Raw genomic sequence first — 14,168 nt, 5'->3', positions numbered from 1 at the left:
GGACTCTGCCGGAACGACTGGACGACAAGTGTGAACAGCTCCATACAACACTATGAGCGAGCGTGTGCCGACACGATTTGAAAACGGACGCGCTGCGTAGGCGAGCCATCCGACAAAAAATGTCGGATCCGTTTTCAAATCGTGTCGGACAAGTGTGAACAGCTCCATACATCCACTACAGCCACTAGGGCATCCGATTTTAAAACGGGACCCGCCCCCGATTTGAAAACGGAAGTGGGAACGGGCCCTAAGGGCCCGTTCCCACTTCCGTTTTCAAATCGGAGGCGGGTCCCGTTTTAAAAACGGATGGCCAATGGCCCTGTTCACACTACCGTTTTAAAAACGGACCATACTCTACAAAAAAAAAATGTCGATTCAACAAAAACATGTTATTTGCTCATTCTTCAGTAATGGTGCGCAATGGACGACGATGAAGCTCTTGTTGTCATGTTGTACTTATTAAAAAGAAGGAAAAAAGTGAAAAGAAAATTTTGGGTACACCCAATCATAGCCGAATGATTTTCTGTAGGAATTTTCCAAGTGTTAATTGGTGAGTTGAGAAGTGATGAACTAAAGTTCTTTAATTATTTTAGAATAATAATGATTGGATTATTTATATAGCGCCGTTTTCACCATGAAAAATCACCTCAAGGGCGCTTAATGGCTTAAGAGAATGTCTATCACTTCCTTTAACCATCTACTGGAATGAGTTTCAGAGAACTTAACATATCAAAATACAAAATTGAGAAAGTGCATTTGTCCTGAAGAAAGGCTATCGATATTTTAAAGTAAGAAAACAATAACAACTCAAATATTTTTTATTATGTGTTTATTAAAATAATAAGCTCTTCCGTGCATCTCATTAAAGCTTTAAAATTTAAAAAAAGTAAACTTAAAAAAATAAAAATAAAAATATTGATGTACAAAAGTTGTGTACACCAAGTGTTTTGTTTTTATTTGGTTAAAGATAAAATATTACCATACTCTTTCTTCGACCAGTGGTATTAAATTTTCGGGATTTATTTCCTTATCCATTATTGTAGTTTTGATTTATTTACTTAACAAAATAACCAAATACAAGCACGCAGCGTGCCTGCTTCCTTGCGACAGGGAGCGGGCGGGGAGGGGTCGGGGTTTGGCGGGGACTCTGCCGGAACGACTGGACGACAAGTGTGAACAGCTCCATACAACACTATGAGCGAGCGTGTTCCGACACGATTTGAAAACGGACGCGCTGCGTAGGCGAGCCATCCGACAAAAAATGTCGGATCCGTTTTCAAATCGTGTCGGACAAGTGTGAACAGCTCCATACATCCACTACAGCCACTAGGGCATCCGTTTTGAAAACGGGACCCGCCCCCGATTTGAAAACGGAAGTGGGAACGGGCCCTTAGTTATACTACGGAACCCGGCGATGGCTGACTCAACGATACTAGCACTTGAAACTCGCGAATTGAAAACTTCAACGGATGTTTTTTTTTAAATAACAGAGGGCGCCACAAAGAGGGCTGAAAATCGCCTTTCATAGACATAGAGACTTGAATTTTCAAGGGTATTTTTTTGGCTATAAATGGATTTTGCTGATCATCAATTATCATTTATTTAAGAAAAATTTGTATGCCTCATTTTTAATGTCAGTGCCATACAAATTTTTCTTTAAAAAATGACAACTCCTTCATTTGTACACGCAATTGCTTCGTACGAAATTTTATAACATAGTAATGATCAGCAGAATCCATTTCTAGCCAAAAAAATACCCTTGAAAATTCAAGTCTCTATGTCTATGAAAGGCGATTTTCAGCCCACTGTGCGCCACTCCTGTTTACAACAATCCTACTCGTGTAACATCACTAAATAGTATAAAACAAAGTCACTATCCGTGTGTCTGTTTGAGTGCTTAGTTCTTCTAAACTACGCGACGGATTTTGATAGGGTTTTCACTATCATTTAGATAATTTCTTCCGGAAGGTTTATATATATAATCTGAGCATTTTATATTCATAGAAAGCAGAGACAAGTCTCCGAACAACGCCGGGTACATGTCAGCTAGTTAATATAATAAATCAGATGCGGGTGTGAATGTTACGGAGCGGAAAGAAGTGAGGAGGGGAAGTGGAAACTGAAATTAAACGGGTAGTAACCACAGACATAGGAATTAATAGACGAGAAGATAATGGCGAGGGGTAAAATCAACTGTTGAAGAACGAAGGGGGTGAAGCTGACTGTGATTCGTCAATAAATCAATCTGACAGTAAATAGGCATCTCGCATTATAATATCACCATTTACTTCTTAAAAGTAAAATCTGCTTTTGAATGAATAGACATTTTTACATGGGAGCGCAAATTACTCGCCACGTTATGAACAAATTTGCGAAGTCCAAATTCGGCAAAAAAATTCGGTTCTATTTTCAGAGTCGAATATTTCGTTTAAGTATTTAGTTAAGACACTTTTATAAATGTTCATAATTTACTTCCCAGCAACCAACCAGCTTTGTGTTTCGCGTCCAGACGTTTCTCGATGTGATAGTAACAACTGATTCATATTATACGATGTGAATATGCTTAAAATAAAGTAAAATAATGCTTATATATGGAATGTAATACGACAATTGGGTTTATTCTCTTTTTCACATCTATTTTTACAAGTTTTCATAGTACAAGTCAACATTTTGCCGTGTTATTTCGTAAAATGAACCGATGATGCCTCGACCATAGTTCGCACAAGAATGATGACGTCACGTTTTCAAATTTCACTTGAGGCCATACGCGAGCACAGCCGGCTCCAATGGAACCGGTATGGGGAGTGGGGATAATACGCTTTTAATCACTTAGGGCAGGTCTACTAATATTCATATGTCTATGGTAGTAACTGTCTATTCAGATTTGGTTACTAAACATGCATAAAAAACATTTCAAGGAAGTTCCGATTCTACATAAATGGTCTCACACCGGAGAATAAAAACACACCACCGATTTCATTCTGAAACGAAGTGTTGATGAATTTCTATACCTATATATGTAAATTATTTTTTCATTTTACAACACAACATTTTTAAGTAATTCTGATACCAATTAATTGCACTACATCGGATTTTGAAGCCGCTACCTGTAAAGCAGAGACAAGAATCTTAATGCAGCGGAGGTCGAAACAGGCCTATGCAAAAAAATCGTTGAAAGAATTAAATTTGAAAATCTTTAATTTTATTTTCATTTACTTTCGGAATTCATTCCAAGCGACGGCTTCAAATATCGCTAAACATGCGCCACAGGCGAAATTTTTTCAATCTGAAAAAATAAACTAGTACGTTACTTTTACTTTTTTGCTAGAACCAACCAGCACAGAAAACATCATACTGTAGATAGTGTACACGCGATTACTATTGCGTGATGGTATAAAAAAGACTCGAATGAGATGTTATAAGGTCAAGTTATTTTATATAAACATATTTATGAAAAAAATACTCGGCAATAAATTTTCATTTATCCCGATTTTATATTCTTGTGCACGCAGAGCGCAGGCGCTTAAAATAATCCAATATAGTGCGTAATGTAGGACTTGTGGGGAATAAATAATAAATAAAATAAAAAGTCAACAATGAACCATTATTGTAAACGGTAAATAATATTTTTTTCGCCATCCCGGTATTTACTTTACACACGTCAGCCACTACTATATACTAATAGTTCACGTACTTGAATAATACTATTCTCTTGATTTTCAAAACAATCTGTTAGGACTTCTGACATTCATAGAACATACATTTATAAAAAAATTAAAATATGAAGATTATTTAGGTACATACTTTCGCAATCTATTATTGATTATTTCGTAATACGGGTGAATTTTCCGGCCCAAGGTTCCGCCCTTACCAACATTAACTACAAAATAATATCCTGAATTACAAGAGCAATAAATAGATATGTACTTACTGTTTTCAATTTCTTTTTTACTTCCGTAGTTTCCATCGTTAAATAGTAACTTACAATATAATTTATCACAGAATAACTGATTTTAAAATATCCATATCAAAACACACGTATAAATCGAGTCAAGAAGATGTTATCACTGTTATAACATAAAGTAATAATTAATTCATAAATTTTTCAAATAAACATTATTAGAAAAACGCTAGGTTAAATATTTTTACGCGGCGGAAGGCTTTGGGCTTCAGCTTTTCAAAGCTTTCTGCTCGTGCCAAATTATGCCTAACGCAGCTTCACAGCAGATTTAGCGCTTGACACATGTCACCCATGTCATGACAGATGGGAAGGGTTGCCATGTCCAGGGGAAAATATTTACCCCGCCTTCCCGGGTAAGATACACATTTATTAATTTTAACTTTTTTTATTATTAAGTTTCTGAGCATGATTTTCATCTATGGAACTCGTAGCGCAACACGTGTTGAAGTTCAAATCTCATCTGCACATCTCGATTCATTGTGTTTTGAATTTGGTCGACGAGAGTTGTCGTTTAGCCGCAGAAATCCAATTTGATTGCAAAATTCGCGATGGATAGTCTCAGTAATACCGGTAGAGGTGAGTTTCGGGTTAACTTCTTCATTTTATGTCGTTCAATATTACGTCGTCAGTATAAATTTAAATAGTAGAATTTTATCATTATTTTGTTAAAATGACGGATTGGTTGGAAAATCAATTAAGGACTGTTAAAAATTTCTTAAATTATGTCACGTCTCACGTCGAATGATGGTATACAAACTGTCCTTTGCTTAATTTTTGCCGTATTCGAAATGTATTCATATTATGTAGTTTTTTGTGCAAATGCCCAAAATACGAATGCATGTTTTTGACCAGTTTGAATGTCAACTGCCACTCTTCGTTCGATATTTTAAAATTTAACGTCATATCAATGTTATTTGTCGTACAAAGTGAAAAGATGCTCATCTTCCCGCCAAATAACTATCTAGTTTTGAGTTTGAATGGAATAAACCACTCTATTTACTAACCGTATTTAGCTTCAGGGTCAGATGTGCAATCTGCACCAACTGCTGTAGCGTGTATTGTTGTAGTACTTATTTGGTTTTTATTTTTCATACGCACGTTATGAAGCATTTGTGATGCTGATCTTCTACGGGTTTTTTTTCCATAAAATAACCGCCAAAAACGGCATCATTAGGTTATAATCTGTCAAAATGATATGAAATTAAATTATTCTTACTCTTTAAAATTATTTATTCTGTCATTATTGGAACAAGCCTATTATTATTTGTATTTGTAGGTTCTTTTAGCATTTCAAGTACATTACTCAAGTCGAAACATTAAAAACATCTCCTGCATGACAGGTGTGCCTTGTTTAACAATACATGTTATAAACATCTTACATTGCTTTTTCAGTGACAAGATCTGCTCGACGCTTGTCTGTTGAGAAGTCGGATAAAGAAGATGATCTTCGTTCAACTGCATCCACTCCCACGAAGAAAAGGCCCACCAAAAGATTATCCATTAAACCTGACCTTGAGGATGTCATGGAAACAGGTAAAGAGAACCTTTCATCTCTAGTCCCTTGAAAATATTTTTATTTTTTTATATACACAATAATAAGCCACAAACAAGAATAGTGACAGTATGTCGTATTCTACTACTCTGCTTGCTCGTTTTTTTCATTAAAAATAGAGTAAAAGCGGCCCACTGACAGGCGAGCATGAAGTGGATACAAAATGCTCGTCGCTTGCCTGTGACGTCTTACTTGCCGCGGACATGCTTGCTCGTTATTGGGCCCCTTAAGGCTTGCAACTGGTGTCGCGAGGAGGCAAGCGAAACAATGGGCATTAATAATAATATTGCCGTTTCACCCGTACATATATATATATTCTTTGAATGACTATCTTCTAATGCGTTCCGTTCCGTTCATTGAGCTGTGTATAATGTTATTTCATTCACACAAATTCGTTTTGGGCATTCTTTTCTTCTGTGTTTCGTTATACGATTTCAATCTGGAAACAGTAATGTGCCATATATTTTGTTCGATTAGTATGAACATAACATGTCTTTGTATTTATGTCGATGTACACAATATAGTAATTATTTACCTAGCGTGTGGCTTATTTACAGCATCGTCGATTGTAGTATTTTGGGATTGCATTTTTACAAATGTTTCAAAATTGATTTGCCTTTGTGAAATTACATTATATTTGAACGCCTGATGTATTATTTTTCTTGCAATATATTTTAACGAGATGTACCGGTGTGATGGAAGGGACACAGTGTTTGGAAACTCGTACTATGCGCAATGACTGAAACGCACTGCGGTGGTTGTCATAAAATAAAACAAACTCATCCCCTCTTCACTCGCGCACCAAAACCAACATACCATTCTTGATAAAGTGACATTTTTATTTTTGTCTTAACCCTTAGGAGCCAGAGCCCTGCAATTGCAGTGTTGAAGAATTGTGACCACGCACGTCTCGAAGCACTGCAATTGCAGTGTCGACCTTGTACATTCATTTTACCTTTGGATATTACTTTTACTGGGTTTGTTAAACGCACAAATCAAAATGACACTTCATCGAGTATGGTATTGTCTTGTTGGCCTTACCCACAGACATAGGAATTAATAGACGAGAAGATAATGGCGAGGGGTAAAATCAACTGTTGAAGAACGAAGTGGGTTAAGCTGACTGTGATTCGTCAATAAATCAATCTGGCAGTAAATAGGCATCTCGCATTATAATATCACCATTTAGTTCTTAAAAGTAAAATCTGCTTTTGAATGAATAGACATTTTTACATGGGAGCGCAAATTACTCGCCACGTTACTAACTAATTTGCGAAGTCCAAATTCGGCAAAGTAAATTTCTTCTGTTTGCAGAGTCGTAGTTAGTTTCAGAGTATTTAGTTAAGACACTTTTACAAATGTTTCATAATTTACTTACCCCAGTAAACAACGATGAGCACACTTGAGAATGGCTACATTGTGATGTGATAGTATATGTTTCTAAAACTGATCCATATAATACAGTGTGAATAAGCTTAAAATAAAGTAAAATAATGCTTACTTATGGAATGTAATACGACAATTGGGTTTATTCTCTTTTTCACATCTATTTTTACAAGTTTTCATATCACAAGTCAACATTTTGCCGTGTTATTTCGTAAAATGAACCGATGATGCCTCGACCATAGTTCGCACAAGAATGATGACGTCACGTTTTCAAATTTCACTTGAGCCATACGCGAGCCCAGCCGGCTCCAATGGAACCGGTATGGGGAGTGGGGATAATACGCTTTTAATCACTTAGGGCAGGTCTACTAATATTCATATGTCTATGGCCTTACCATATGAATATACCATGAATATTCTTGCCGGCTCCTATGGGTTAGCTAATCCACTAGAGGAAATTTCCATAGGCAAAATAAATGTACAAGGAAGCACTGCAATTGCAGTGCTTTAGGCTCCTAGCGATTAGTATCTAAAACTCTTCTGAATACAATATTTAATTCTTATTTTAAGTTATTGAGTTGAGTATTTTGGATTTTACAGATGGGGACAATAAACTGGGTCAAATCATGGAAGAAAACCCAATTCCAGATTTTCTAACAGCGGAGCTCACAAAAAAGGATTCCTTTTCATGTGGCACTCCCGCCAAAGACACCCCCAGCCGAAGCCTGAGGAAGAGGACACCTTCTTCGTGTTCCCCCGAAGGCCTGAAGAAAAGCCCGCAAACCAAGTCCTCCCCGCCTGCTTCTCAAATTGTAAACACAAAAACACCAAAGAAGACAATGCTGAAGAAGATTGAGAACTCCCTGTTACAAAACCTTGTGGATTCCCCAAAACCAAGAAAGAAGCGTAATTCCATAGGAGGTATGTTAGATAAATAAGACCGATCAGTGGCTGAGTTTGCATCGCGGCTAAGTTCGCCATCACGACACAAGCAACATTTTCCGCTTTCTGCTGTGGTAGTAGGAGATTTTTTAATATTGTAATGTTATTCGTAACCTGGGAATGTTCTAAATGCATGAAATGTTTTTGCAATCGATTTTAGCTACTAACTTTATCACGCAGTTTACATAATTATTATTTTAAAATAAACCATATCCAACAACTACTATAATCTATTTTTACTAGCTGAGAGCAAATCAAGAAATTAAAAATAAAATAAATCTCTAATTCGCCGGTATTTGTGTGTCTAATTCAATAATCTGCCGCTTGCCCAGACTCGAGCCAAGCTTTGTACACTGATGGGTCGGGTTGTCTTACTCTTTCACACTCAGTTATGTACTATACTGCCTTCTAACATGCTCTTGCTGATCATTTTACCAGTCACTTATTTATATTTTAACAGTTTTCTCGCAACTGTAAACATGACGTTAACTTTAAATCAAAAATGGAACGGTGTTTGTTTGTTTTTACGAAATTACTGTTTTCATTTTTATCATGTTCTGTATGAATGCATTTTAATCCGCCGCCTTAACCAATTGAACACTTGCCCGGATTTCAGAATGGCGGATTAGTGAGAGAGTACTTACTTATTTTAAAAAATAAATAAAAATAAAGTTTTTTTTGTACAAATAACATGTGTCTACAATTTTTTAAAAATTATTATTTTTCTTATTTTATTTGTAAATTGAATCCTTCATTATTTTCCTCTGGTCAAGCAACTTTTTGCTAATATTCTCCTAAACTTTTAATTAAAACCTTCAATCAAATTCTGTGTAGAATGCTGCAATTTCAATTACCTATTTCCTTTTATAAACAAACTTTTGTTTTGGTAAAGTACAGAAAAAAATTTTTTTCGCTGAAGTTTAATGTTATGAAACATTATTTGTTAAAGTGATTGAGTTATTGTCTTTTAGGGTCTGATGCAGATGGAGCACAGGAACTGACTCCTCTGAGAAGATCCCGGAGACTTAGTACCGAGTTGAATGTTGTCGTTGAAGATCCTCTGAGTGAGTAACAATTATGTAAAAAAATCATTTGAAAACATAAAATCCTCACTTTCGAAATTAAAACGAGAACACAAAATGCATCTGTTTAAATATTATGAACTTTTAATAATTAATTGCTTATCTAGTTCTTACTGCTTTAATAATTTGCTACCATAAATAATGTACTATGTATGTATTATTTATTTTAGGAGAAGAACAATCTGATCAGGTTCAGGTTCCAATAACTCGGAGAGGTAAACGACTGAGTGTGGTTCCACTGCAGCCTACTCTTCCTGAAGAAAATGAAGATCAAAAAGAAACTGACAGTACATCTGCATCACCCATGACAACACTGAACGTTTCCTCATCCAAGAGATCACCTAAATCACCTTCTAAAGCCAACAGCACACCTGCTTCCCCAATGTTGCTTCAGAATACTTCACTAACAAAAGGGGATCGGAAATCTAAATCGCCATCCATCACTATCACGTCTCCTATGTCATCCCTCAGCGTTTCTTTGAAAAGTGAGAAATCGCCAAAAACACCAAATCCACAAACTCCCAATAAGATTGATAGCACTTCAGCATCGCCCATGTCTCCAGCTGTTTCCTTGGCAAGGAACGATCGGAAATCAAGAACACCCAAAACATTATCTCTCAACAAGAGTGAACTCATCGGAGGGACTGCATCGCCCAAGATGCAGGATGTCTCCTCAACTGTGCTTGACGGTAAATCACCAAACACACCGAAAATATTGACACCCAACAAGTCTTTGAAGCAAACACCGAATTCATCAAAATCTGCATTGAATTCAGATGATTCTTTCCCTAAAAACGTTTCTTCTCCATCACCTTCAGATAGTGTGACAAATACTTCTACAGGAATACTGAACAAATCTAGTTCACAAAAAAGTATTGATGAAATCAAAAGTCCCACCAAAGGCATTCTCAATAACATTACTAGTGAGGAGACGGAACCCACCGAATCAAATAATACTAGTTCCTCGGGTAATGAACTTCGTACTGAGGTTTGTAACTTGTCGCAAAATTCCATTCGTAGATCTCCCAGAAAGAACAAATCATTACAAAATATGTCAATTGATGAAGGATTGCCTGAAAATGACATAGAGGCACTCTCTGGTGATTGTAAATTGAATGCATCATTAAAAAATACATCAATTAGTGCAGAAAAACACAATCTATCGACACGCAGTTTAGTGTCATTGAATCAAAGCAATGTTGAAATGGATGGAAACAAGTCTGTTTCCCCAAAGAAATCTAATGGAAGTTTAAAATTAAAATTCAGTGATAACGAGGAGGATAATGATGTCGAAGAAGTTGTAAAATCCGCATCGATGAATGCTTCTGCAACAGAAAGTAAAGCAAATGATTCAGTTACATCTTCCACCATGCGTATAGTCTACACTTCTCCATTGAAAACAGCTTCTCCTAATACATCTACTGTGAAATCTAATAAGAAAAATAGGAAATCTTCCGACAATATAGATGCAAATATAACTGATATTAATTATGAGGAAAGTATTGCTACCAGCACTCCGTTTGTAAAATCCACCATAGACAAATCCAGAAGTCCCTCCTCCCTTAAGAATACTTCTGTAACAAACAAATCTCAGAAGATAGAATCCTCTTATGAAACACCGAAAAGGGACAAAACTAACTCTTTCACCAAGAAAAGTGAGTCTGTAGGCTCTTCTTCAGATGAGGAAGATGAAGACGCCATGCAAATAGTGTTCCATGACTCGCAGGCCAGCGATGCCGGCTCCAACTACCAATCTGGAGATAGCATGGACCAGTCTGAACGAGAAGAAATAAGAGCTAATGAAATTGTAGAAAAGGGTGAATCCCTGAATTCCGTAAGTGGGGAAAGCGACAATGACTCCTATGAAAAGGACTCCTTCATTTGTAGTGATGAAGATGAATCAATAGCGAGCATTTCTTCCGATGAAGATGTGCTTGAAATTACACTTCCTGGTGAAGATGCCAGTGACAAGTCTAGTAAGCTTTCTAAATCAATTGAGTCCGCTGTTTGGAAAGATGAAGTTAATGTTCTATCAAATAGTCTCCCAGGATTGTCTGGATGTACTCTGAGCGCTACAAAGTCAGCAAATTCGAGTTTTGAGAAAAGGAGGTCTTCCATTGGTTTGAATAATGTTTCCAAATCTGACAAGTCTTTTAACAATTCTAAACGGGAGAGCACCACACTAATCAGTACCTCTAATAAATCTAGCTCCAATTTGTCCATTAAAACGGGAACGCCTAACAAATCTAGCTCCGATTTGTCCACGAAAACGCCTAACAAATCTGTCTCCAATTTGTCCATGAAAGCAGAAACTCCTAATAAATCTATCTCCAATTTGTCCGTGAAAGCAGAAGTGGCTAACAAATCTATCTCTAATTTGTCCATGAATGCAGAAACGCCTAACAAATCTGTCTCCAATTTGTCCATGAAGGTGGAAACGCCTAACAAATCTAGCTCCAATTTGTCCATGAAGGCGGAAACACCCAACAAATCTATCTCCAATTTGTCCATGAAGGCCGAAACGCCTAACAAATCTAGCTCCAATTTATTCATGAAAACAGAAACACCCAAGAAATCTAGCCCAAATTTGTTAAACAAAAATCTTTTGGAAGCAAATACTGTTGCTCAATCACCAAAACAACTGTCAATTGCTGATTTGAATAACACGGCTAAATCGATTGCAAATGTTGAAAGTGACGTGTTGTCGCTATCGACAATCAGCGTTAATGGAATTACACCGAATGAGCTCCTAGCGAATCTTACTGCTGGCAGTATGTCCACACCCAAGACATGTAAATTACCTAAATCACCTGTCTCTAGTGTGAGCCTCTCGGACAGTACCAATAAGATATTATCTTTAGATAAATCTAAGAATACATCCAAAGCCAATGACTCCATCAAAGAAGACAACCAACTTGTCTTGTCAACCAGTCGATCAAATTCATCTGGATTTTATGAATCTAATTCACCAAGCAGTAAATTGATTTCTGACTCAAGTCTGCTGAGCAGTTTGAAAAATATTGAAACATTGATTAATTCGAAGAAAAGGGTTTCATTGAATTCGAGCAGTGCTTCCAAATTGAGCGAGTCATTGGAAAATAAATTGGAAATTACAAAAAGTCCGACCGATGCATCTGCGTCCAATACAACTGGCCTCACACCAAAGCAATTGAAAAAGAGTTTACTTGATGCAAGCCTGTCAACTAGCTTTGGTCAAAAAGATCAAAATAAAAGTATTACAAAGTTTCCGGATGGCAGTGGAAGCTCCAAAATATCAATAGAAGAAATAACAACGATGACTTCTCCCAAACTTCCTTGTAGCTCTATGGAAGTTGATTCATCTGGTAAGTTTTCAATTGCAATACATACAATTCATCAAATGGGAATCATTCAGCATTGTGTTACTAACAATTGTTTTCTTTATTTTCATGAAGATGACTGCCAAACCCTGAATGAGAATTCATTCTCTACGAAAAAATCCTTCACAATTGTTTCATCCAAAGATAAATCAATGGTTAGTATAAATAAATTCTCTACATGTGGTAGAATTTGAACTTTTCATATCTTTCTTCGTATTTGCAACGTAATCTAATACATTCTGATGTAATTTTAACAGGAAAAGAGGAAGTCGCAACCGATGGGAGAGCTCAACTCTAACATACTTCCGAACAAGCAACCAGCAACAAAGATCAAGGCTGTGGCATCAACAGAATTTGAAGTGGAACCAGTTAACATTGAAAATATTGCATTGGGCACAAAACGCAAGCTGGAAACTGACTCACTGTGGACCTGCACCGCCGGAGACTTTCAAGTTGTCAAGAAGCAAAGGCAACAGCCCACTAGGAGCATCTCCGCATCTGACTATGGAAGCACTACATCTTTTAAGATTGTGCCATTGAAGAAAACTCCCAAGGCATTGCTACAAGTAGACACCAATCTGGCATCCAATGTTATTAATTTCAAACAAGACATGTTGTATGGCAAACGGTGTCCGAGGAAAGACTCTAGCAAACTTTTGAAGATACAGCAGAAATTAAAGGCTTCTTCTAAACACAGAGGTCCGTTTTAAATGTACCTAAAGTCCTACTTTTGGACTGTATTGTTACCATTTCATGATACATATTAAAACAGTTAGCCAAATAATAAATAACTGCAGTGGTTATGTGAAATGATAAATTCATGAAATGGGCCGTGTTGGATTTCAATTGCATTGGAGCAAGTAATGGTCATGTGGCCATGATATGATTTTTTTTTTATTGTTTACTATATTTATTTTGTTGATTTTACTGTTTTTCTTTTTGATTCTTAAATTCATTAGGCTATTTTTTTCCATTAAAATAAGTCATTAATGTAGTTTGTAAGTGCCTTCTGGGGCAGTAATTGAAATGTTGAAAGTCATATTTAACAGTGTTTTGATAAATGTAATGTGATTTCAAAAGACTATTTTTTTGTTTATCATAATAAACTTTTATTTTTATAAAACTGATGTTTTGAATATACTAATGTCATAACTTGTCCCCCAACTACCTGCCTCACCCAAGTTTGCTTTATCAAACATTTACCACACTTTTGGTACACTTAAATAAATAGACATCTTTGGCATTTTTAACCTGTACACCGCTCAACAAATCAGTTCAGATGTTCACAGTGCGCAGCTTAATTTTAACATTTTTTGTTTATCTTATTAAAAACGCTTATCTTGTTCTGAAACCTTGAATTTTTTTATTACAATATCATAAAAAAATGTAAGCCACAGAACCATTTCATACTAAAATCATGGTCATAATTTATGATTCAGACAAAATATAAAATTAAATAAACAAAACGGAAGTGGGAGAGGTGATACTATACTAAATGGCGAGATTGCCTCCTAACCGCTATACATTCTGTAAAATTTAATTATTCTTCATTTTAAGCAGCACTAAGCTGCCAAACAGTTTAATGGATGAACAAAGATACAGAAAAATAACATTTCTATACAAAGGCACAAAATACATAGACATATAATAACACAGTCAACACACTCATAGGCATATTTATACAATCAATGGATTTGATGGATAATATCAATATTTATTAGTAATTTTTGGAATGGACCTTCATTTAGACTTAGGTAGGTGACACATTACGCTATACGCATCATGATGCAAATATAGCATGGTCTGTCACATGCTCAAAACTTCGTGTTGTGTGTGTGACCTACTTTTTCTTTGAATTGAATCAGACGATAAGTTTTTGCGAACAA

At 36.2% G+C, this 14,168-nt stretch overlaps 2 protein-coding genes across 2 annotated transcripts in view; one reads left to right on the top strand and one right to left on the bottom strand.

Moving 5' to 3' along the window:
* The window catches only part of Papss (3'-phosphoadenosine 5'-phosphosulfate synthase), a 58,480-nt gene extending 54,360 nt beyond the window's left edge, over window positions 1-4,120 (bottom strand). The window contains exon 1 of the mRNA XM_089631193.1: window positions 3,932-4,120. Within this exon, the coding sequence (XP_089487319.1) occupies window positions 3,932-3,967 (36 nt within the window). The 5' untranslated portion in view covers window positions 3,968-4,120. The remainder of the gene's footprint in view (window positions 1-3,931) is intronic.
* A 190-nt stretch (window positions 4,121-4,310) lies between these two features.
* On the top strand, window positions 4,311-13,383 carry LOC149426458 (uncharacterized). Its single transcript, XM_089631174.1, has 7 exons — window positions 4,311-4,537; window positions 5,354-5,494; window positions 7,500-7,820; window positions 8,813-8,905; window positions 9,094-12,267; window positions 12,358-12,437; window positions 12,540-13,383. The coding sequence occupies exons 1-7, from the start codon at window positions 4,510-4,512 to the stop codon at window positions 12,990-12,992; spliced, it is 4,290 nt and encodes a 1,429-aa protein (XP_089487300.1). The 5' UTR covers window positions 4,311-4,509; the 3' UTR covers window positions 12,993-13,383.
* Window positions 13,384-14,168: the final 785 nt, after the last annotated feature.

This window comes from Hesperophylax consimilis, chromosome 1 (assembly GCF_061612785.1).
Source record: "Hesperophylax consimilis isolate HC1 chromosome 1, BYU_Hcon_1.0, whole genome shotgun sequence".
Classification (NCBI taxonomy): Eukaryota; Metazoa; Arthropoda; class Insecta; order Trichoptera; family Limnephilidae; genus Hesperophylax; species Hesperophylax consimilis.
The sequence above is the reverse complement of the archived record's forward strand: the minus strand, read 5'-3'. Positions and strand labels throughout refer to the sequence as shown.

Coding starts and splice junctions, on each gene's coding strand:
- LOC149426458 (XM_089631174.1), top strand. CDS start 4,510: ATGGATAGTCTCAGTAATACCGGTAGAG. Junction 4,538..5,353: donor TCTCAGTAATACCGGTAGAG/GTGAGTTTCGGG, acceptor TTGCTTTTTCAG/TGACAAGATCTGCTCGACGC. Junction 12,438..12,539: donor CATCCAAAGATAAATCAATG/GTTAGTATAAAT, acceptor TAATTTTAACAG/GAAAAGAGGAAGTCGCAACC.